The 25,680-nt window shown below is 40.5% G+C and overlaps 1 protein-coding gene across 1 annotated transcript in view; it reads right to left on the bottom strand.

Moving 5' to 3' along the window:
• Positions 1-3,480: 3,480 nt before the first annotated feature.
• The window catches only part of IL23R (interleukin 23 receptor), a gene marked incomplete at both ends in the record, with an annotated part of 70,961 nt that continues 48,761 nt past the window's right edge, over positions 3,481-25,680 (bottom strand). The window contains 4 exons of the mRNA XM_079776141.1: positions 3,481-4,134; positions 8,319-8,409; positions 11,983-12,088; positions 14,850-14,939. Of these exons, the coding sequence (XP_079632267.1) occupies positions 3,481-4,134; positions 8,319-8,409; positions 11,983-12,088; positions 14,850-14,939 (941 nt within the window). The remainder of the gene's footprint in view (positions 4,135-8,318; positions 8,410-11,982; positions 12,089-14,849; positions 14,940-25,680) is intronic.

Raw genomic sequence — 25,680 nt, forward strand, 5'->3', positions numbered from 1 at the left:
GGAAGGAAGGAAGGAAAGAAGCAGGCAAGGAGCAGGGAAGATACTAGACCAGGAGGAAATTGCATGTCCCTTAGTTTTAGGATTGTCCAGAATTATGACGTTCTATTTTGCTTCGGCATTACAGAGAATTAACCTGCCTTTCTTTGTATTTATCTTTTCCTCTTCCCTCTCAATGGTATCATTAGGGGCTTTTTCCTCCCTCTTTCTCTCTTCCTCCTTCTCTTTCACCCACACCAAGAAGCATGACACATCCATTAGGAAGCAGCAACTTACAAAGATTGTGTGACTTAGAAAGTTAGTAAAAGCCCAAGGGCTATATGGAAAGATGAAAAGATACATACTTGTCCCCCAAATCTACAGAAAATTCTGGCTGAGGAAGGGAGAGGTGGCGGGGGGGCAGGGGGAGTGTTAGGGGCCACATGAACAGGAGGGAAAGAAGTAGAGATATTAGCCTTGGAGTATTTTTCCAGAGAAGGAACTTATCGGTGGCAAGCTGATTCTCCCATGCTGGCTCCTCCCTGTGATTCAAATGGCAACGTCAGTGTCCCTTTGGGAGGGACTTTCCCTGACTGCTCAGTGTAAAGTGACCACCAAGTGGCTCTTCACACACTATCCCATTTTACCTCTCTACACACACTTACTATCTGACCTTTTCCTTCTTTACTTTTTTTCTGCTTCTCTTCATCCCCTGTCTTCTCCCCCTTCCCCACTAAAATGACAGCCCCATGGACTGTGTGTTCCTTGCCCATAGAATGTAAGTCCCAATGCTGCATGGACTTGGCTGGTTTTGTTCACATCTATATCACTCAGAGTGCCTAGCACAGAGTAGGGACATTCAATACTACAGAGAATAATCCTATATAATAAAAACGTAATATGCAAATCAACTGAACGGCCAAACAGCGGAACGACCATTTGGACGACCATCTGAGACCACACCACGAGACCCACTGGTGCCAGGCCAGCCAAGGCAGGTGCGATGCGATTGGTTGGGGGCCCAGCCATCACCTCATGATCCTCCCGCAGAGGGAGGTCTAGGCCACCGGCCAGCAGGCTGCGGCAGGTGGGCGGGCCTCCCTCTGCGAGGGAAGCCCAGGTCCTGGGTGCTGGAGGGAAGCTGGTTCCGGCAGTGGGGGTGGGGGATGGGGGTGGGGAGGTGGGGGTGGGGGGGTTGGGAGGGGGAAGGGAGGCCTACTCTTGCATGAATTTCATGCATCGGGCCTCTAGTATTTGAATAAGTGAATCGTAGGAAGAAAACCCTTGCCTATTTACCAAGGTTGCATTGTGATGAAGCAGTTGAAATTTTCCTGGAGTTAGGGCAAAGGCAGGCACATTGCCTCTGTTGCAGGTATTGCTTCAATTTTTAGTCCATCGGGACCATGAGGCCTAATGGCAAAGATAGACCTACAAGTGTCTCCTTGGTGCTAAAGAGTGATGTGGGTGTGGGGAAGACACCTTAGAAAATGAAAGCAGCCCAGAGAACAAGAAGTTCTAAAGGAGACGTTCACTGTAACAGAAGCATACGCAGATCAAATAATGCCGCAGTTCTTTAAGCTCGACAGCAGCTTTCTTGATGTGCGGCAGACTACAATTATACTGAAATACACTAAGAAAATATTCTTCACATGCTAACAGATGTCATCATCATGTTGGTAAACAAGAAAGATGTATCTCAGTCTTTTGTTATTTCTATCTCGAATGCTACCTGCCTCTTTACTTCACTATAGTCTCCCTCTGGAGAAGAATAAAGCAAAGACAAATGATCATTTACAAATCACGGTATTTCATATTGGCATTTCATTCGTGATTTCAAATATACTTTCAGGATATGCAAAGTACAACTATTATATACATATTTTAGGAAAATAGAATTTCACAGCAGAGGGTATGCTTTTTAAACTGTGAGTAGTCACATTCCATTTTTGGAACAAAAAGGCTTTGGTAAATAATATAAAGTAAAATAAAGAGGAATGCCAATACAAAAAAAGAGATGATGTGATAAATTACTTACATGCTGGACGTTAAGCAGTTTTCACAGATAGGGTGACCATATGATTTATCATCCAAATGGGATGCTTCCGAGAGTGAAAGGTTGTGCTGATCTTATTTAACTCTGGGACCAAAAACCAGGAAAAGCAGGATGTATGTATGGTCATCCTCCTTATGGGGACACTTAATGACGACAAAACTACTTTTAGCTTTTTAAAAAATTAAATGACTCCTTTTTTATTTTTTAAAAAAAAGCCCAAAACAAAATAGCTTGCTCATGTGCTAAACACATGGTAGGCAACTGGTCCTTTTTTAAAATTAACTGCTTGACTTGTTCTAATTAAATTAAATTATTTAATCTGAATATAAGTTAATGTTAAAAACTGTAGAAGAGAAAGAGAAATTCAGGGGATAAGCTACCCTGTTTTCAAATTGTTCTGATCATTAAAAAAGTGTTCCCCTTGACCATAAAAATGCATCACAATAGAGAAGTCTCCTGGGTACCTATTCTCAGCCTAAAATGTGCATTTCATATTTCGAAGATCACCTATCTTTCAATATTGACCTGGTTGGCAGGTCATCTCGTCTCAGCCATTATTGATTGTGGCCATCACAAGCACTGTGTCAAGATGATTGACTCTAAGACCACCTTACGGCTCAGCAAAAGGCATGTAGTGATCTATTAGTGATGTCTGCAGGAGACATAGCATAGGAAGCAATGGAAGGGGTGGCAAGTATTTAGACATATATCTGTATTAACAGTAATTTTCTGACATATATCTAAAACATAATTGAATCCGAAAAAAATTACACCTTGATGATCCTGCATCTGCTACCTCATTAATTCTACTATTGTGTAATTAATACACTGACTATGCCACAGGGGAAGAATGCTATCACTCTTGACTTGAATGAAGATAGCAATCTCATGATTTCCACACATCATTGTTTTATAACTTCCTTAGTCCATAATCAAAATAAGGAAAGATCAAATATCTAACACCTGAATAGAAAATAGTAGAAAAAATAGTGCAGCAAACATGCTAATTAATTGCTCCTCTGTTTCTGTCCTTTGCTTATTTTGTTGTTGTGGGCTAGGTTTTTATCTACTCAAGATAATTTTAAGCAACAAAGTGAAAATTAAACTTGCTTCTCCCCTTGCAAGCTAATATTAATGTCTTGGTTTTAAATAACTATTTTCAGCCTTTACTTCACTACCATATATTTTGTATTATTTATCCTTCCTACAACAGAGAGAGCTGTTCTGTGCCTGGCAAGGAGGGAACATGAAAAGGATATCATGATTCTTTTTGAAAAATACAGGAGGTGTCCCTAATATCACTACTTTTTTGTGACCATAAAGTATGTTCCATCTTTGGATCTTAATTCTCTAATTTTAAAAAAATAGGGCAGAATTAAATTTATGTTGAAGGGGAAATTCAACTTCAGATTGCAAGGCAGCTTTCTCACATTAATTTTGACTACACAGCTCTACTTTTCCAAGAGTGACATCCTATTAAAGTGGTTTTCCAAAATATTTTGTGGGAAATAAGAATTACTAGATGACAATTCCTCATTCATGATCCCCAAACAGGAGACAAATTCATCGGGCAGCAGCGTCTGTTCTGGAAGAGTTTCACTGGGGGAAGCATTTTCCAAAAGCATGGTGGTTTCATCCTCTGTCGAGTTTTGCATGTCAGAAGGATTGCATTCTCCTTGATTTAAAATGAGGCTTAATTCTTCAAGAAATAGTGTATTGTTTAGTGAATGCATACTTGAGACAGAAAGAGCAACATCAGGGTATTTTTTAAAAAGGGCATTTTTTTCCAGGTCTAAGGAATCAACTGTTGGTTTGAGAGCTGAGGAATCGGTTTCATCATCATTGCTGAAATGGTCTTCCTCAGTGAGAAAATTTGAAACCTGGGGTTTATACCCTGTGTTGACATCAGGAATATACACAACTGTAGTACTGGTGAGCAGTGACTTTTGCAGGCACGCTGTTGTCTCCAGGGTTCCTGTATTCCTTCCTTTCTTGCAGTCCATGGGCTTGTGTTCCTCTTGGAGAAAGATTTCTATCTCTGTAATCACTGGATCAACATATAGGACCTGTTCGCTGGAATTATTATTCATAAATTCACTCTTTTCCTGGGAAGAAAAAGCATTGTTTCAATTTACAAAGGACATTTAAAAGGGCCAGCTGGATAACTGGATAAGGACTGGAATTCTAATTTCCCTCAACTTTCCTTTCCCTCTCCTGTTTCTCATATTGTTTGTCTTCCCATAGGATTTTCTCCTTTGTTACCCTGCTTGAATCCAAGCCTTTATTAAATTCTCCCGTGAGGAGACTAAAGGAAAGGAAAAATAAAAATAATCCATGTCTTAAGGACCTGTCTTGGTTTAAAATTTTTAAAGAGAAAGCATTCTGCATATTGTTTCAGGGCCTTTTAAAATTTGGATTTTGAAATATGTTGGAATATCTTTTAATATTATGGAGCCTTACTACAAGAAAATACTTGGCTGCCTAAATGAAAAACTGGGGTAGGGGAGAAACCTATTTTGCTTTCATTTGAGACTAAGGTTGTAAGAAGTGTTTTGAGTTGAGTTTCTAAAGGTGTGCAGCTGCTCGCAATTCAGACCCATCTGTGGTAAGCAGGAGGGCAGATGAAGATTTTTATTTGTATAAAAGCCTGATCATTCTTCTGGGTAAGAAAAGGTCTCAAGGTTTTCCAGCTCATGGCTGGCTTCCCAGGGCAAATAGCTTTCACCCAACACAATTGTAAAATTATAGCTTCTGCTATGAACTAAATATCTGTGTCCCTCCAAAATGCATGCATCGATGCCCTAATCCCTGATCCGATAGAGTTCTCTTGATTGAATAATTTTTCGCATGCTTGATTTAATCTTGTGTTGTTTTGTGCAGTAACGTGCTGTACATGCTTATAGCCTGGGACCAATAGTCTGTACCATATAGCCTATGTGTGTAGTAGGCTGTACCACTATGGAAGTGTACTCTATGATGTTTGCACTGGGACAAAATTGTCTAACAACACATTTCTCAGAACATATTCCATCATTAAGCAGAAGATGACTGTATATACTACGTTTTTTTCCTATACGTACATACACTTTATGACTTCTCTTTGGATATCTAATTTTCCAGCTTCAGTACTCTTGTGCTTGGGGCCATCCTATATAATAAAAGCCTAATATGCAAATTGACCAAACGGCAGAACTACTGGTGGAACGACTGGCTGCTATGATGTGCACTGACCACCAGGGAGCAGATGCTTAACACAGGAGCTGCCCCCAGCCCACAGGCCCCAGGCCAGCCAAGGCAGGTGCCAGGGGGACCCCTGATCACCCCGCTGATCACCCCACAGAGGAAGGCAACTGACGGCAGCGGCGGCGGGGGGTGGGGTCAGTGAATGGGTGGCACCAGGCTGGCCAAGGTGGGTGCCAGCAGGGGGCCCCTGATTGCCCCACCAGTTACCCCACAGATTGGCCTGATCACTGACCAGGCCTAGGGACCCTATCCGTGCATGAATTTCATGCACCAGGCCTCTAGTTATTAAATAAAATAAGGGTTACTTGAACACAAACACTGGAATACCACTTCAGTCAATCTGACAACTGAGATGGCTACCATGTGACTAATGGGCAGGCAGTGTATAATAGTTTGGATACACTGGACAAATGCTCAGAATTGGCACAATTTAAAACTTATGAATTGCTTATTTCTGGAATTTTCCATTTCATATGTTTGGACTGTAGATAACTGACAGTGGGAAAAGCAAAACCACAGATAAGGGGGAACCACTATAGTTAAAGGATAGATGAAGTCAAAGGAACTAGACACTACAGGAAACTAAGAATGCAAGGTGGCTGTGTTCTGGGGAGGGAGGTGTTTCCCCACTTTAGGCTGGCAATTGAGTGAGGAAGTGGGTGGGAGTCAAACCACAACGAAGGACACAAGAGACCAACGGGAACTATTCCAGAGTGAGGGCCATAAAGGAAGAAGAGGATCTGATCACGAGAGAACAGAGACCTTTCTTTGAGCCATAAAAAGTCCCCAATTCCCTAGTACAATTAATAGGGGAGCAAAATAGCACTACTAAGTGGAATGAATATCAAGACTAAAGTATTTGTTATCTGTAATTTGGTGAATGTATTATTTGTCCTTCAGTCAGTTGACCTTGTACCTCATTATATATGTGGGTTCAGTTGTTTAGATCACTCCTCCACTGTCAGCCATCCAAGCCCTTTCTCTCCTTCCTGTATCCAGAGACAAAGATCCCTCCTCCTGCTCAGGGTGGACTTTCCACCTCTTTCCTTTAGACCATCCCCTTCCTTCTTCTTCCTCACAGTCTTGTTCAATCATGTTCCTCTCTCTCTGTAATAATCCTTCTCAGGCCTGTCCAATTTAGTACAAACATGCTTCTGACTCCACACCCCTCTGGAGTTACTGTTATTCATTCATTCCACAAGTATTTGAAAGCTGACCACATGTCCGCATAGCCCCTTTCTTCCGTTCCCTTCTAGACAACACTCATCGAAACGTTTCCACTCTTACTCCCCACTTCCTCCTTCTCCATCCACTTCTCAACTGAACCTCCGGACGAGGATCACCAATGACCTGCTCCTTGTCACTCCAGGGACTCATTTTATTCCTTATGTTATAGACCCTCTACAAATGAGTCAGCACTATGGATTCTTGCTTATTGACATTTTGTCCACACCTCACTATGCTCATTTCTCTGACCCCCCTAAATCTGCCTCTTTTCTAGCACCATGTCTATTTCAATTGAAAACTCCCACTGGCTCCTCATTGTCTTTAGCAGTAGTTTTCAACCCCTCAATAGTGTTCTCAACATTGGCCATGAAGTGAAATCATTTGGGAAACTTTGGAAAATACTGTTGCCTGGGTCTCCCCAGACCCATTCTCCCCTCAGAGATCCTGGAATGGGCCAGGATTCTAATAAGCAACCAAGGCTGAAAACTGTTGCCTTAGAGAGTTGGGGAAGGAGGTGATTAATGGGCTTGCTTGGCGAAGCTCCAAATAGAGCCATTTTATTTGTTTTACAAATACTCATCTTCCTCACATCATTTGAACACAGGGTTCCGAAGCTCAACGTATAGATTTTATTAAAGTTTGAAAACTATTGGTCAACAGAATGAAGTTCCATAGCTGTAAGACCTTTTGTGATCTCCTCTCACTCACCATTCCAGTATTTTTCCAGCTGCTCCTCATGTAAATCCTTTTGATAAAGCAATACCCAGCACGCTCCTCTCCCTTCTGTGCTTTTGCTCATGTTGTCCTCTCTATTTTGAATGTTCTCTCTATCGTCTGAGCAACTCCTATTCATCTTTCAATATACTCCTGTCATGTGTCATCTTATTTTTGTCACTGCACTTACGTCACTGCATTGCAATGCTTGGATGATGTGTCTGTCCCATTGACTAGGCTTTGAGCCTCTTGATGGCCAGGCCAGAGTGCTGGAAAGTAGGAGCACACACAGCAGATTCCTTCCCTTCGCTCATAATCATCAGCAGTTCCTCCATAACCAGCAAAGGCCCTTATGTCCTCAAGGTCTTCTGGCTCACCCTTCTCTTCTTTGCTGAAGTGGAAACCTGGCCCCACCCCTAGTGACACCTTCTCCCATAGTCCTCACACATTTATTTTCTCAAATTCCACTGGGTCTCAGGAGTGAAGTGGTGTCCTCCTTGGGCTCCACCTGCTTCTGTAAATGAAAACTCCTTTGGGTCTGTGAGGCTCATACAATTGAACCTTTCTGCCCTCTTCCTTTGGTCCCTGAATACACCTACCAATTGCACCAAGTGACTCTGACACCTAGTTCACAATCTTTCACTTCACTTTTCTTTCTCTCTCTCTCTCTCTCTCTCTCTCTCTCTCTCTCTCTCTCTCTCTCTCTCTTCCTTTTATCTTTCTTCTTTCTTTATATTGTTGACATTATTACAGATGTCCTCACTCCCCCCCACCTCCACCCACACCCACCCTCTCCTTCCTCTGGCCCTAAGCACATTGTTGTCTGTGTCCATGCATATATGTTCTTTGGCTATTCTCTTCTCCTTCTTTCATCACGTTGAATAGCATTGTGTTTTTGTTGTTCTATCTCTCTTTTCTTTTCCTAATTCCATTCTCTCATCTCTTAAGTATGATTTGAAATATGTATTAGTTTGTTTCTACATATGTTTATACAGTTATGCTTATATGTACACACATTTATTTATTGAAATGGAAATTCTACTCTATTGAACTGCACTCATGGACACAGCTGCCATTTAGTTTTTATTTGATGGTGCTTAGTTACCTGTAGCATTTTCACAGCATTACTGTTCTTCATACTAGGAATGTCTTCATGAAGCCATTTTGGTATTAGCAATAACATTCTTCTTTTAATGCTAAAAAACAAAAAAGCACATTAGAAGCATTTTACTATAGGATTGGTGTAGGCAATCCTATGGGAGATTAGGAAATCAACTACAGTAGAATGCATAATAAAATCAAACTTTCTGAAGCAGGAGCTAAGATTTCAATCTCTTTAAATAGTTAAGTGGGAAGTTGATTCAATGTCTGTAGGGATTTTCCTCTTCTCTCTATTACTGTGCTTCTCTCTAATGAGCCGGAACATTTCAAAATACTCACACTAGATTCAAAATAAGTGGGAGAACCACCGTGGAAGTGAAAACTGTACATATGTTAGATATGGCAAAGCATGATTAGCAGGACATCTCAGTGTGGAAACGTTTGGAAAACTTAAGGGATATTTTGTAGAACTTTCCAAGGTGACCATAAACACAGAAAAATATTAAAGAAGAAAGTATTATATAATAAAACCATTTAATTCAAGCTTCTCTAATTCTGAATTTGTAATGATTCCAGATAGGGTTGAGATGATAGTGGTGGTTCAAACTTTCTTTATGTGGATGGAATAGGGAGACTGGGAAACTGTCTTACAGTACTGTGGCACAGTGAGAATGCCATTTTTTATTTAGCCTGTGTACTTATTAATGATCACTGGGGTGGGGTGATGGAAAGAAGAGGGAGAAGCTGTGTACAATCCACTTCTTCTCCAAAGCTATCCCTTGGCACTGCCACTGTGTTGGAAGCATTTTCTGCATTTATAGTAAAAATTGATTTGAGAAAAAGATTGTACCAGGAACTTAGAAGAGACTAAACTGATCTATGGTACATTTTCCCATGTTAACAGTGCATCCATTAACAACAGGTCAGATTTGTTAATCTGTTTAAGCAGCTTCTCTACGGACTTTTATTAACATTCTTCTTTTAATGCTAAAAAAACAAAGATCCTGTATGTAGGACTTTATGGTTTTAATTATAAAACAGAGAAGTAACAACCAAAATGTCTGAAAGTACTTCGCTAGCCCAATTTTATCTTGAACTGTAGGGTAAAAATAATTTCCTTACACATTTATGCAGTGTTTCATGATTCAGCTTCTTTACTAATTTACACTCTCTTTCTATACCTAAAATTAGACCAAATTAGTAAGTTCATGCTATTGTAGAAAAGTTTTTATACAGTTGCTGATATAGCAAGAATATATATATATATATATATATATATATATATATATATATATATAGCCTATCTAATAATAGAGTAACATGTAAATTACCATCACTCCGCTACGCCCACGATTGGGCGGCAGGAGGCTGAGGGGCGGGACTCGGGGTGGCCTATCCGGCCATTGAGAGACACGGATCCGCTGCCACTGAGGGGGGCTACCCTGCTGTTGAAAGGCGCAGGGGGCAGGACTCCCGCCCCCTGCACCTCTCAACGGCCAGATCCGCGGCCGCTAAGGGGGCCTGCCGCGGACACCCAGCTGCGCCTCTCAATGGCAGGGTAGCCAGGTGTCCGCGGCAGCCCCCCTCAGCGGTCGTTGAGAGGCCCAGGGGGCGGGAGTCCCGCCCCCTGCACCTCTCAACAGCAGGGTAGCCCCCCTCAGTGGCCGCGGACCATCAAAAGTTGGGGAGCTGGGTGCCTGTCTGCTCCGGCACCAGGCCTTTCAGAAGCCTCCACCACGCCAGAGGCTTCTGAAAGGCCTGGTGCACCAGCCATTGAAAGCGAAAGCGTGGCAGCTGGATGCCTTTCCGCTCAGGCACCAGCGGACAGGCACCCAGCTCCCCGCAATCAAAAGCAAAAGCGTGTAGGGGACCCTACACGTGCATGATTCAATCATGCACTGGGCCTCTAGTATATATATATATATATATATATATATATATATATATATATATATATATATCTCCACCCTTATTTTCGTTATTTAAAATGTATTACTCTCTGTTTTCCAGTTCTATTTCTGAAATAAGGCTTATATAAATAACATATCATTATAGTAAACTAGAAGGTCAATGCACGAAATTTGTGCAAGGGGCTCAGCCCTCGCAGCCCCAGCTTCATCTGAAAGGTCGTCCAGAAGGTCATTCGGCTGTCCGGTCTAATTCTCATATTACCCTTTTATTATTATAGATAACAGTATCTGCTAATATGTACAATAGTTATATTGGAATTATCTCTTGTTATTTTATCTTTTTAAAAATAATACATATTTAAATAATTAAATTAGCAAAAAATTGTCCTATTTTCTTATTTGTCATTATCAACAGGAAGCTAATTCTTAGTTTATTCTTAGTAACAAATTTACTGATATTTAAAATTTCACACTAACAGACTTCTTGGATAACACAAATATTAATATTTGTATGTGGTATAAATTTGAATATTAAAATATTTCAAAGGGCTTTGTAATTGAGTATATTTTAAAACAACTGAAAATCAAGTTCCATAATCATTTGCCCAAGGTACAAGGGGTATGTTTATTAATGTGTAATTTAAATACTTAATTTCTGAGGAAAAAGGCTACATACATTTTAAAAATCACTAGTATACTTTATGTAGAATAGCTCATTCTAAATCTTTCTACTGTGTTTTGATTATAAGTTTTAAAAAAGTAAGTTTATCTCATGAAACAAGCGATGGCAAAAAAGAGAGAATCAATGTCAATTAGCACAGTCATATGTGTTAAAATTTGTGTGTCATTGATGTACTGGGAGACTGCCACATGAAACAACATATTAGAAATATGTATTCAGTGCATCTAGTAAAATTTATAAAATTTAAGGCCTTGCTTTCCTCAAAGTCTCACGTTTAAATAACGAAGTGTAGATCTTTACTAATACCATATTGGGGGGAAATGACTGAAGAAGGCCAAGAAGAATGGGCATTGGACCCACATGCTAAAACACTAACACAATTGGTATCCAGTGATGAATTCAGGTGGTGCCACACTTCTCTTCACACTGATTCAGGGAGCATGTCTGGGTAGAATTCAAGGCAGGTTATGATATGACTTAACCACACTAAAGAATCCAGGTGTTGCCTGGCTGTTGTGGCTCAGTGGTTGAGCATCAACCTATGAACCCGAAGGTTACGGGTCGATTCCTGGTCAGGGCACATGCCCCAGTTGTGGGCTTGATCCCCCGTAAGGAGTGTGCAGGAGGCAGCCGATTAATGGTTTTCTCTCATCATTGATATTTCTCTCTCTCTCCCTCTCCCTTCCTCTCTGAAACCAATAAAAAAATATATTTTTTTTAAAAAAGAAAAGAATCCAGGCACTGTTGATAAACTTAAGGGCTGTGTAGTGAAAGAGAGTACATGGGCTTTGAGATCAGCCAGGTCTGGACTCCTGGCTAGTGCTTAGTGACCTGGGGCTGACCACTTAATCTCTGTAAACCTTGTGTAAGCCATCCGTAAATTAGACCATAGAGCTCTTCTGGCAGGGTCACTGTGAGGATTAAATGAGTGACATTTGTAAAGAGTTTGGCATAACTGTTCCTTTTGTTTTTCTTTTCTCTGAATAAAATTGCTGATGGATTTTTCTTGTAAATAACTGAATAAACCACATTTTGGTGGTACAAATATAGAAAATAGAAATTCTATGAAAACCTACCCAGTTCGGAATGATTTGTTAAATATCCCAATCAAAGAAAGAATTGACAACACAACGGCAAAGGAGACCATTCCTGATAAAAGTCCAATGTCTTGTTGCCTGTTGTCTGAGAGGAAAGAAAAAGAAAGTATTAGCTAAGCATCAGTGTTCATGCGATATCAGAATCATTGTTCTCTCTACTCTCCTCAAAGCGAAGGTCATTGATCTCAAAGGAAAAGGGAAAGGGGGAAACAAAATTAATCTTTACCTCTCACTCCAAGGTGACTGCCTGGCAAACTGCATGATGATACTTTTTGTTTGAGAACACTGGGTGGCATATGTCTGATGTCAGCAAGTTTCTAGAAGTGCAACTCCAGCAAATGTAGTCAGCATTAGACATTCTTCTGAGCTTGTGCGTGCATATTTTATATTCAAAGGTTTAGTGATGAATCCCATTTGGCTTTTCTGACACAAGTGAGAATTCTCAATTGCTTGTAACAGAGTCTAAAGCTGGCCATAATTACAACTGAGGTTTTGTTGTGTGCGTTTTTTAACCTTTTGTGTGAGACAGAAGTTATATACAACTTGTCACCATTTTTCAAAATTGATTGTTCATGAATTTTTTTTTCCTGCTGAGAAAGAGCATTCACTCTACTTAGAACAATATATGTAATAAGAAAAAAGTTTAAATTGTTATACATCTTGCACTCACATTTTATTTTTAAAACAATGCTAGCTTTTCTCACATTTTGAAGTTGAATTAATCCCCTGAAATCTTTAAATAATTAGTATACTATATCCAACATGTGTTACCTACCAAGATCATCACACTTTCTCCCTATTTTCTATTTTTAAATATAGACTGTAATTGAGAAATGACTTATCACACTGGAGTTTATTAACCTCCATTCCATCCCTCTTCCTCTCTCCCTTTGGTAAATGTATATCAGATACTTACCACGTGGCAGACACTGTATTGACCCTTCTCTAGTTATTTCCCAGCTGCACCTACCATACACTTGCAGCTCCTCTCCTAAAGCCAGTTGGATGTCAGGGGCTTAGATTACTCCAAAGTTCCAGTGGAATATGAAATTAGTGTTTTCCTAGAACACAATTGCTGAAGATTTCATGCAACTAATGGAAGTTCCAGTGGAATATGAAATTAGTGTTTTCCTAAAACACAATTGCTGAAGATTTCCTGCAACTAATGGAAGATACTGACTGCCACATACCCTTGGGCATTCGTGCCTGGAGGAGGTAGATAATCCCCACATTAACATCAGATGGGCCAGGGGGACCAAGGATAAAGCAGAGTGGCCTGAGATGCCTGGGTTTGAAATGGACTCTGCCACTTATCAGCTCTCTAACCTCAGGGCATAATTATAAACTTGCTGAAGCTCAGGTATCCTCTTCCATAACGTAGAGGTAATAATACCTGTCTAATAGAGCTGCCATGAGTTCCTAGCCTCCACAATTCCCACAGAGATATCAAGGTGCAGGTCTGTGTAGGCATCTGTAATTAGGGATCTATACTGAGCCTAAGCACTTGCCTTGGAATTGATTCACATGTACAAATTCAGAGTGCTCGTACCTTGCTTCATGTTTCTTTATACCATGTACTGCCACCTGACTTGATTCTTCTTGTTTTGTTTGTTTTCCTCGTCACCCTCCCCCCTCCCCTGCCCCGAATCTATCTAGAATAGAAACTCCATGAAGACAGGGGGCTTTCAGCCTGGCCAGTGTTGCTCAGTTGTTAGAGTGTCGGCCTGTGGACCCAAGGGTCACAGGTTCAATTCCCAGCCAAAGGCAGGGTTGCAGGTTCAATCCCCGGCCTGGTTGGGTGCCTGAGGGAGGCAACTAGTCGATATATCTCTGTCACTGTGACCTCTCTCCTCTCTCTCTCTTTCTCACTCTCCCCGCCCCCCTCCCACTGCCCCCGCCGCCCCCCCCTTCGCCCCCCCCCCCCCCAAGTTTCCACCTTCTCTGAAAATCAATGGAAAAAAAGCCTCGGGTGAGGATCAACAACAACAAAAGACAGGAGCTTTGTTCACTTTTTTCACTGCTAACTCCCCAGCACCCAGAACAGTGCCTGGCACATAGCAGTTGCTTAATAAGTATTTGTTAAATAAGTAAATGAAAGTCCAAAAAATGTTAATATAATCTGCAAAAATTCTTATGCTATTCCTGTTAGGTTTCTATGCAAGGAGATAAATGGTCTATCCATGGTCAGTAGTGAAATAGTTATGCCTAAAGCTTTTCAATTTGAAATTTCTATTTAGAGTTGTATTTGCCCATTGCACAACCTACAACTTGATCTAATATCTTTTTATGCCTAAAATACCTAGCTATGCTCATCAATGAAAAACCTTGAGTCATACTAACAAATAAAATAAGGCCTTGAGTGTGTGAGAGAAAGACTTCTGAATTTGAAAAACAGGATTTGAATTTTAGTCTGTCACTTAATGTGAAGTTGCACAAGTTTCTCAACCTCCCTGAACTTTAATGTTCCCAACCATAAAATATATATGTAACACTTGTCTCAGGTTATTTTGAAGATTAAAAAAGATGATGTATATAAAACTCCTAATACAATGGTAGACACTGAAATAATGGAAATGTTTTAGAAAAACATTTTGGGGTCTTGGGCCCTAGCACCAATTAAAATGAAAACATATTCAACACAGAGCAAAATCTAGTAAAATCCACCTACATCCACCACTCCTTAAATTCAATTTTAAGGAGATCTTTGTTGATTCTTTTCCTATAGAAAGCATATGGGCAATCTTCTTATCAAGAAATGTATGCCTGACACAATTTTTTCAGTATGGAGAATTCAAATAAATGATTAGTTAAAAACCACTATAAAAACCCAAATTGCATTTTCTTACCAGAAGTAAGGTGTCCTTTAAAGATGGAAGCAACTAGAAGCCCAGAATTCCGCGTGTCGTGTTGGAATGATTTCAGTGTGACCGGGAGAACTTAAAGACAAAGAAAATAGCATCAGCTTCTTATATCTTACACTGGGGTTACCCAATTTCCTAAGAGTTTCTTTACTTGTTTGAAGATGATTCAAGTAAATCAGTAACTTTAATAGGCTTAAACGATGGAATAAAGGCAAAGGCCTTCAACTGTGTCTTTTCTTCTTCTTTTTATTTAACTGGGTAAATCCCAAAGGAGGAAAAGAAAAACAACAACAACGATAGAAACTACTTAGAGTTTGTAACACTTCAAGGTGTGTCTGCTAATTTGATGAGGCTTCTAGGCAACAAATACCAAGGAGCTTTATTTCTTTCACTGAGCCAGAAAAAAAAAAGTACAATAACTGGTCTCTACTTTATTCCTTCCAATAGACGATGCAATAAAATTCAGGCTTCCTTACGAGCCTCCAACATGTGTCACTTTTGCCTTTGCACAATCTGTGAGATGCTGTTAGCGAACAGCCTCTAGCCACCATAGAAGAAGCCCAGTTTTGATTAGCAGACACTCTGAGGTTGTAACACAGGGGAGGAATGCCATTAATGACCTCCCCCTGCTCCTTTCCACTGGCAAGGATCTTGGCCAGCCCCAGCTAGTCATAAAGGTTGTCAGGACACGACTAATGAAAGCTTTGGACCAGGGTGGGGTGAGCCACCTTGGCTTCGAACTCGCTTTCAAGTCTGATCTCAAGAGTCCTGGAGCTTCCTTACCCATCCCTTCCCTCCTGATAATTAAAAAGCTGCCAGAGGTGACTTTAAGGACATGATTCTCCCAGCTGACAGAAGAGAATCGTGAAAATGATTCTAAGCCCTGGATCCCCCAGGCGTGCCTCAAGCCCCATTATTCATTCTGATTTCAGAGTTCAAATTCTTCTTTTAAAAAGTACTTTGGAGCCAGGGGGAATCACAACTTGAGGTGTCCTTAGCTGCCATAGAGACATCACACATTTGAATAAAACAAGCTACATGGCCCAGACAACTCTCTTTGAGAAAAAGTATCATAGCGTTCCAATACAAAGGTTCCTATGGGTCTTTGGAAATGTTCGAAAAGGGCTGATCTGGGCGCCAGCACAAGCTCCATTGAAGAGCAGTTTTCTAAGAACAGTGGGTAGGGCACTTTAGAAGATGAAAACATTAGAAAAGCCAAAAGATCTTTCCTGTTTTTTATTCTGGCTTCTCCACAGCAAGTGGGGAATGTTTCACTGTAAATTGTGACAAATCAGAAATTCCCTTCGGCTTCTCAATGCTTCATTAAGTCTTTTGTTTCCAAGTATGTGGTTCCATCAAACTGTGAGGGAGCAAGGTTATGCCCCATGCCCAACAGCCAGATTTATTCGTCTAAGTTAGTATTTTATAAGCTTCTGTTCATTCTCAGGAAGCCCATGCAGGAGTCTGCATCTACATTAATTTGAAATTTTAAACAGAAATATAACATTAAAATGTGATACAATTTTCAATATAGCAAAACCATGGGTTTATAGCATATGTTGCTGGATTTTTTTTTCATTACTTTAAAATTAGCATTGATATTTAAGAATATATATTGCTGTTGGATTTTAACACAGGTTAATGTAATTCTTTTGTATAAGTACAGGTGGTTATTTGACAATGAAACTGATCATTAAAAGCTGTCAGAGGTGACTTCAAGGACACTATTCACCCATCTGACAGAAGACAATCCTGAAAATGGTTCCAAGCCTATGATTTGCATCATATAACAATAATTTTCATATCTGACTAGGTCTTTATTAGCCCTAATAGAGAATAAACACAGTCTTCCTCTTGGGTCCTTCGTTATCATAGTTTCAAATCTACCAGGTTCGTTCATTTAAATTAGATTAATTAAAGTCATTTTTAAAAGAGGCTTAATTATCAGAGAGCAATTTCACAAAGAATTAGATAGCTGAAGCAAAACAAGTTATAAACAAGAATGTTGTGGAAGAAATCAAGCCAATAGTAAAATTTTTAAGTGTAGGACTGCAAGGAAGCCATGTAGACTATATTCTTCATGGCATACCGCCACCAAGTGGTTAGGTCATTTCTTAAATAATACTTAATCATTTTTCATTATAAAAGCAGTAACTATAATAAGAGAAAATAATTTTAACAGGGAAAATAAAAAGGAGAGAAAAAGAACCATCTCTAATCCCATCCCCATAACCTACTTGCTATTAGTAATTTATAGTATTTTCAAGTATTTTAACATACAAAAACAGAATGATCTACACACAAAGCTTTTATGACTGAAAAACTATTTATATCAGCTGTAATCATCAGTGTATTGCCTAATGTGCCAGAAAAGCCTCGAGGTATTTTTATTATTTATTTAATGTCTGCCGTGTCATATCCATAATGAGATAATTCTGTCCCTGCAATGGAATATTAAATTATGCCTATTACTCTCACTGTACATACTTGAGTATACTCAGAAAACCCAAATTATCTCTACTTTGATAAAAACATTTTTATATAACTTGTGTGCACTGACATTGGATACTAGAGTTAATCTTATAGAAGACAGTGTGTTCATAGGAAAGGTACAGTGGTTTCAAACAAAAAAATGTAGTTTATTATACTTGGCCAAAACTAGAAACATAACATAACTACATTTTTTTTTTTTTGGCTCACCAAATACCAGCATAATGTAATCAAATCTGCTGAAAAGGATTTGGTTTTAGCAATAATGTATTCCATCTGTTTCTCATGGATGATGTCAAATCAATCTCCTCAGCCCTTCTTCCTACCCCGTCCACCAAGGGGCAAAGGGTGCTTTGTTATCCCTTTTAAGTGACCATTTATTGAGTAGTAGTTATGTTCCAGGTGACGTACTACACTTTACCTACCTCCTCTCATTTCACCCTCTACAACAACTTAATCAGGTGCATAGTGCTATTGTCCTAACCACAGGAAACAAAAGTGTAAAAAAGGATAAATGACTTGCCCAAAGTCACATAGGTAGAAGTTGCAGAATGAAAATCTTCATCCAGTTCTGACAGTGTTGCTGGTCCCGGGCCCCATTTGTTCATCACCTCACTTCTGCTGCAGGATGGCTCGGCATGGGGAGGCTCAGCCAGCCCTGAAAGCAGCCTCTCCATGCTGAGACTTAGCCATTGCTCCTCCGGGCGCTGGCCTCGGCGTGGTAGAGCTGCCTGGCCGTTAGGGCTCTGAACCCCACCACAATGGGTTATGGTTGGGCTAACCCAGTGGTCGGCAAACCGCGGCTCGCGAGCCACATGCAGCTCTTTGGCCCCTTGAGTGTGGCTCTTCCACAAAATACCACAGCCTGGGCGAGTCTATTTTGAAGAAGTGGCGTTAGAAGACGTTTAAGTTTAAAAAACTTGGCTCTCAAAAGAAATTTCGATCGTTGTACTGTTGATATTTGGCTCTGTTGACTAATGAGTTTGCCAACCACTGAGCTAACCCATTTAGCACTGATTCATAGAATATTACAGCCAAGAATTATTTTTTTCTGAAAACCAGCTATCTTCCTTTATTATACAAACAATGCATACTACTTGTAGGCTGCTTGAAAAGTATGAGAATGGAAAAGAAAATACTGTTTTATATTTGTTCCCAAACAGGAAACAATTATTTTTATATTTGGTAACAATCTTTTGTGTATATCTGTACCCTAGTAGAGATCATGCTCTTTACTGTTTTTCTTTTTCATTAAATATTATATCATGAACATGTCTTCATTTTATTAAAAATTGTTCAAAACCATCCTAGTAATGACAATGTAATATTTCATCATGTTGCTACTGCATTTGTTTAGTCATTCCCCTATTGAGGAACGGTGATGGTATCAGACACCAGCTCTAAATTCAGACAAAACTCACTTCAAGTCTGGATCCACTACTTGGAGTTGCATGGCTCTGGGCAAGTTGCTTAACCTCTCTGTGACTCAGTTTCTTCATTTATAAAATTGGATAATAATAGTACTTCACTTGTGAGATTTGATGAGATAGTTCATATAATTCACTTAGTACCATGCCTTACACAAATTAAAAGTTTAGTAAGTGTTTGCTACTGCTATTATTGAACTTTTAGGTTGCATTCCAAATCCTTACTATTATAATTAGCTTTTGGATAAATAGCATTGTACGCAAATCGTCTTTCCATATCTCTGTTTATTTCCTGAGACTAGATTTCTATAAGTGGAATTACTGGACCAAAGGTTATGGACATTTATAAGGTTCCTTTATTTAATTTTTCCCTTGCCAATTTTGCTGTCAATGCTAACCAAGGTCTGCATCAAAAAGGCTCTGACCAGAGCTGATACAAGGACCTTTCTAGACCGTTCTCTCAGAAGGTTCTAGATATTCAAGAAAAAAGGAGTCATATAAAAATAGACAAAGGGTGTGTTTTTCAAATTATTGGAATTTTTTTCAACCCTTCTTTTCTTAAAACATAAACATCCCTTTTTGGTTTCTTTCTAATCTCCTCCTAATAAGCTCAGCTGCTTCACAGTATTTAAGTGTTATCTCCCCAGGCCAATGTTAGCTCCACAGTTGGAATTCAACATTATTGGGCCATGGGTAGAGATTTGACTCTAGTTTATGTCATTGGCAAAGAAAAAGGCAATGGCCAGACATATCAAACAGGCACCAGACGCCCAAGGCAGAGAAAAGGATATGTCAGAACAAATTCATTACCACACCTTGAAAAACAAGTCAAACAATGAATCATTTTATGGGTCATCCTTGTATATTAAGGATAGAAGGGTGTGCCTAGACATATTCCAGAGATTATCTTCATGCCTATATTCCTAGCCTGTAAGTACTTCGTACATAGAGGGAGAAGAAGGCAATGAATATATGTATGGCACTCATATTGTTAAAGAGAAAGAGTAAGGAGAGGGAAAGGTTAAAAGCAACAGCCACCCAGGAAATTTTCTTAAGTGAAGACCACATAGAGGTGAAGGTCTGATGTCAAAGTGTAGCATAACGTAGAAATGAGCAACTTCCAAGTTTTACTCAGTGATTTAAGGTTCTTTAAAAGTGCAGCCTTGCTCTCAAGCACAGCATGTACCTACTTCTTGAGTCTGAAGAGTCTAGTGAACATTTGCCATTTTTGTAGTTGCCCAGCACCGGGACATACTTCTTTGTGGGCATCCTAAAATAAGTAAGAGGCAGGTAGGGCTTGCCACTGTGGAAGCCTCAGTGGAGCATTAAGTAGCTTCGAGCAGATGACCTAAGCCTAGCTCATCAGATGCCCTCCGCCCCCAACTTGCACAGGACACACAGCTCCAGGAAATCACTAGGAATCCAATATGGGTGCACCAGCTATATCCAAGGTCTGGTGACAGCAGCACCAGAGGGGTCTCCAGGGCACAGGGCTGGCAGTTCTTCTGAGGCCAAAATTTTGGCTGTGGTTCTGGCTCTAATGACCCTTGGATCTCGCTTGTGACCATTTTGCCAGCCTTTCTCCTAATTTCTATCTTCCTAATAATTCTCTTTCTACTTAAGAGAACCAGATTTGATTTCTTTTGCTTGCACTTCCACAATGAAGAGTAGAAATTGCAATAGTAGGTGGTGGGTGGATAGGTGAGAAGACGTAGCTGGACAAATAATGATCCCCCAAAGATGTCCATGTCCTAACCCCCAGAACCTTTGAGTAGGTTACCTTTTATTGCAAAAGGAACTTGAGACGAGGAAATTATCTTAGATTATAGGGGTGGGTCCAGCGAAATCACAAGGTCTTTATAGAAAGAAGGCAGGAGAGTCAGAGAAAGAGGTTGGGAGATGCTATGCTTCTGGCTTTAAGATGGGGCCACAAGCCAAGAAATGCAAGCATCCTCTAAAATCTGGAAAAGGCAATGAAACTGATCTCTCTTAAAGCCTCCAGAAGTAACACAGCCCTGCTGATACTTTGTTTTTAGCCCGATGATACTGATTTTGGATTTCTCACCTCCCGAACTATAAAATAATAAATTTGAATTGTTCTAAGCTACTACATTTGTGATAACTTGTTACACCAGCAACAGGAAACTAATACAAGAGATTATTACTTCCTCGTGGAAAAGCATAATTTTTAACCTCCATCGGTTGGTTGCAAACCTCAGATTGTGAAGCATTTTTTAGGGTTTTTTAAAATTTATTTTTATAATTTTACAGAACTCTGGTGGTTTATTAGAAGAAGAAATAAATGTAGATGAAGAGTCTAAAATGATTAGTATGTTAAGGAACATTGTGTATCTGTTTAACCCAGTTTAGCCTTTTGCACTCGGATGTCGAGTGTGACGGTTATTGAATATATCAATAATTTGAAATATAAAAAAATCCAAATAAATAAGTTTGTATAAAAAGAAACTCCAGTTTTTTATTCTACTGCCACGCTTTGTAAAATCTGGGGTATTTAAAAAATTAAATCCCGAGTAGAATAAAGGAATCGAGAAAAAAGCAAGCGAGTGCAAAGGGTTAGTAAATATGGATCTACAAATTTATAATCCATCTCAATATGAATGAATCAGAAATCTCTAATTACAAACTGCAGAGTTTTTGAAAAGTACATTCTACCCAGCCAGTATGGCTCAGTGGTTTTCCTATGAACCAGGAGGTCACGGTTCAATTCCCAGTTAGGGCACCTGCCCAGGTAGCTGGCTCATTCCCCAGTAGGGGGTGTGCAGGAAACAGCTGATCAATGATGTTTCTATTTCTCTCTCCCTCTACCTTCCTCTCTGAAATCAACAAAAATATAAGAAAACTACATTCTATGTGCTAAGAGAATATTAGCCACCCCCTAATTTCATTATATTTAATATCACCTATATTTAGTTGCACGGATATAACATTTTTTTCTTTCTTTCAGTCCCTAAAAGTCCTGAAATTTTCATGAGAATCTCTATGGAGTCATCAGTAATGCAACAACCAATAGTGTTTTGTGGGAACAAAATACAATGTGATTTAATATCTTGCTCATACTTGCCTTCCTTTGGAGAATTGTCAAAAAATTAAAAGGAATATTATGATTTCTCTGGGAAACTTTTCTACTGCAAATAGCGATTCAAAGCAAGTTAATTAGTCATTACGAAATGTGACTGCCCTTCCCTTGGGCCTGTGACTTGTCCTTAAAGAGATTACAGAGCCTGCGCCTTTTCTTCTTTACAAAGGCTTCTGTATCACAGTACAGCATTGAAAACACTCCTGCCTGGAAGTCCTCTTTTCACCTTTTTTACATCAGTGGTAGTGAATTTAAGGAATTGACTTTCACATTTTCAGTGTTGGTTTTCTATGCTGACAAATCATCTTTTCCCCTCTGGGGCTCTTTCTGTTCTGCGTAGGGACAGCAGGAATTTTTACAGCTCCCAGGTTGGTGGTCTAGAAGCTCCAACTTCAGCAGCCCTCAGTGGCTCTCAGAGCCTCAGCTGAAACCTCACATCCAGAGGCAGGGCAGGGTCTAGGCAGAGGGATAATGTGGGACACGGTGGTTCACTGGAGCAATGGTCTCCCATCCCTGCTTCTGGGGATTCCGGGCTCCTGAAGTGGGCTGAGGTGGTCAGTGACTCAGGAAACAGTGGGCAGGAGGAAGAGGAAGCAGAGGGGTGACCAGATAGTACAAGAGATAATGGCCTGAGGTTCTCAGAGCCAACCCTTCTCTGACCCGCTCCAAAACCACTGCTAATGTAGCGTCTTCCAGTCCAAGAACATGGACTAGCATGTTGATTTGTGTCTTTTTCAATTTATTTCATCAATGTCTCGTAGCTTTCCATGGATATGTCTTTCATCTTCTTGGTTAAATTAATCTTAAGTATATTATTGTTTTTGGTGCTATTATAAATGAGATTTTTTTCTTAATTTCTCTTTTTGATAGTTCCTTGTTAATATATAGAAGTGCAACTGATTTTTTTCTTTGTATATTGATTTTTTATCTTGAAACTACTGAATTTGCTTATTCTAATAATGTTTGGTGGAGACTTTAGGGTTTTCTGTATATAAGATCATATCATCAGCAAAAAAGAGACAGTTTAACTTTTTTCCCAATTTGCATATTTTTAAATTTTTCTTTTTCTTGCCTAATTGCCCTGGTTTGGACTTCTAATACTGTGTTAATAGAAGTGGTGAGGATGGGCATCCTTGTCTTGTTCCTGATCGTAGAGGAAAAGCTTTTAGCGTTTTATTACTGAGTATGATGTTAGCTGTGGGTTTGTCATAAATGACCTGTATTATATTGAACTACATTCCTTCTATACATAATTTGTTGAGAGCTTTTACCATGAAAGGATGTTGAATTTTGTCAAAAGCTTTTTCTGCATCTATTAACACAATCATATAATTTTATTCATTTTGTTAATGTGGTGTATCACATTTATTGATTTGCATATGATGAACCATTCTTTTTTGTTTATTTTTTATTTTTATTGATTTCAGAGAGGAAGGGAGAGAGAGAGAGAAACATCAATGTTGAGAGAGAACCATTGTTCGGCTGCCTCCTGCACGCACCACACTGGGGATCAAGGCCGCAACCGGGAATCGAACCATGACCTCCTGGTTCATAGGTCGACACTCAACCACTGAGCCACGCTGGCTGGGCATGTTGAACCATTTTTGCATCCCAGGGATAAACCCCACTTGATAGTGGTGTATGGTCTTTTTAGTGCACTGTTTAACTCTGCTCAGTTCTGTCTGTATATCCTGCCCACACCCAACATTGTTGTCCGAGACACTTGTCCCTCTTTAGGGGGGGGTGTGTCTAACCTCGAGGTGCAGTGGTTCTTACACTTAACTGCAGAAGTATCACTTGGCTAGAGGCTGAGGAATCTGATTGTGAACTAATTTCCCAAGCATTTCTCACACAGATGGTCCACAGACCCCACTCCGGGAAGCACTGTGTTCTAGACCCTTCACTGAATCAGGACCAGCTAGAACAACACGAATTGCCCTGTGGTGGTCCTGTCTTGGCCAAAGCCAACTTTTCCTCATCTCAGACTGCCCTATCCCAAGGTTCCTGGAGTCCTGCAGTTTCATTCTCATCACCTTAACCCAAGACTGCTTCCACACCTTGTATTCATGGCAAGGTAGAAATAATTGATGTCAAATTATGGTTCACTCTTTTCTCATGTGTTTGCATTTTCATAACAAACATGGCACTTAAAATGAAGTGCTGTTGGCGTAGTTTTATTATTAGCTGATGTGTGGAGGAGGATTTGGTTCGGTGGCTGAGGGGGTGCTGACACGGGGCCCTCCTAGATCCCCTGGGAAGGAGACAGCAGAGCTGTCATGCAGGTGCTAGAACCCCACAGCCTGTGTTAGGCCCTGGCTCTACCATTTACCAGCTTTGTAACAGCTGACAAAACCTTGCAATCTCCCTGTGTCTCTTTATCTTTTTCATCTGCACAATTGGAATAATAATTACACTCCTGTAGTGATGAGTAAAGGGCAATTCATATGTAAAATGCTTATCATAGTGCCCAACACATAGAAAGCATCCAATAAATGTTAGCTATTATTATTTACTAGAGGCCCGATGCATGAAATTCGTGCAAGTGGCTCAGCCCTCGCAGCCCCGGCTTCGTCCGGAAGGTCATCTGGAAGCAGAGAGGTGACCAGATAGTACAAGAGATAATGGCCTGAGATTCTCTTAATGGCTGGAAGGTCATTCAGCTGTCTGGTCTCATTAGCATATTCCTCTTTTATTATTATAGAGGCCCAGTGCATGAATTCATGCACGGGTGGGGTCCCTTGGCATGGCCTGCAGAGATTGAGCCAAAACTGGCAGTCCAATGCCGCCTGCCGCTCCTGCCTGCCACTCCCACTCATCCAGGCCCCGCTCGAACCCAGTCAGTCCTGATCTGGAGAGGCTCACGCGCTCGCCAACTGTGAGCCCTGTGTCTGGCGCCCATCCCGAGGGGACGGGGGTGAAGGGGGCGCGGGATGTGACCGGCCCTCCAGGTAGGCGATGGGAAGCCCTTGGAGGCCTGGGATCCAGATCCATCCCACTGATGTTCGTGCTGGTTGTTGGGAGCCACCTGGTGGCCACTATTATATCGTTTCTTCCTTGTGAAGTGTCTAGGGAGAGGAAGCAGCCGTGGTGCTTGAGGCCAACTTCCAGGAGGCCAGTGGCACTGTCAGGATTGTGCTAGCGGTGCCAGACCATCGGTGCCTGGACCGTTCTCCAGAGATTGTACCTGCAGGACCACTGAGGGAGTAAGTGGCTGCCGCCGGGCTGGTGGGCTGCCGGGATGGGTCTGTCAGCTGAGCAGCACTCCTGCTGTGGGAGCACTGATCACCAGGGGGGCAGCTCCTGTGTTGAGCAGCTGCCCCCTGCTGGTCAGTGCACATCATAGCGACTGGTTAACCAGTTGTTCAGTCGTTTGGTCATTCGATCACTTAGGCTTTTATATATATAGATTGTCCTGAAGTCACCCTGCATTCAGTCAGTTAATTAAGCTTTTGCTATTATACTAGCATAGAAAAACATGAGTTTCTAACCCAGAGAAACTTCTCCTGTGTGTTTGCTAAAGCCTGATATTATATTCTGAGATTGATTTCTTGGTTTTTCTTTTTTATTGTAAGGCTTTGTTTTCTAGTAAAGTCTAAATACTCTGAGGAAGGAAAAGAGAATAATAAATCATTTAACCCTTGCAATAAATGAGTTTGTTTGGTTTCTTTTGGAGACCAGGTTTTCAAAGGTTAAGGAAAGGCAGTATCCAGAGGGAAAGTGATAGAGAAGAATGTTAGAGGCCATACCTACTTCATGGTTTGCCCTGCAGTGCCATCTGGGCAGAATTTTGAAAACACACGTG

This window comes from Cnephaeus nilssonii (genome assembly GCF_951640355.1).
Source record: "Cnephaeus nilssonii genome assembly, chromosome: 7".
NCBI lineage: Eukaryota > Metazoa > Chordata > Mammalia > Chiroptera > Vespertilionidae > Cnephaeus > Cnephaeus nilssonii.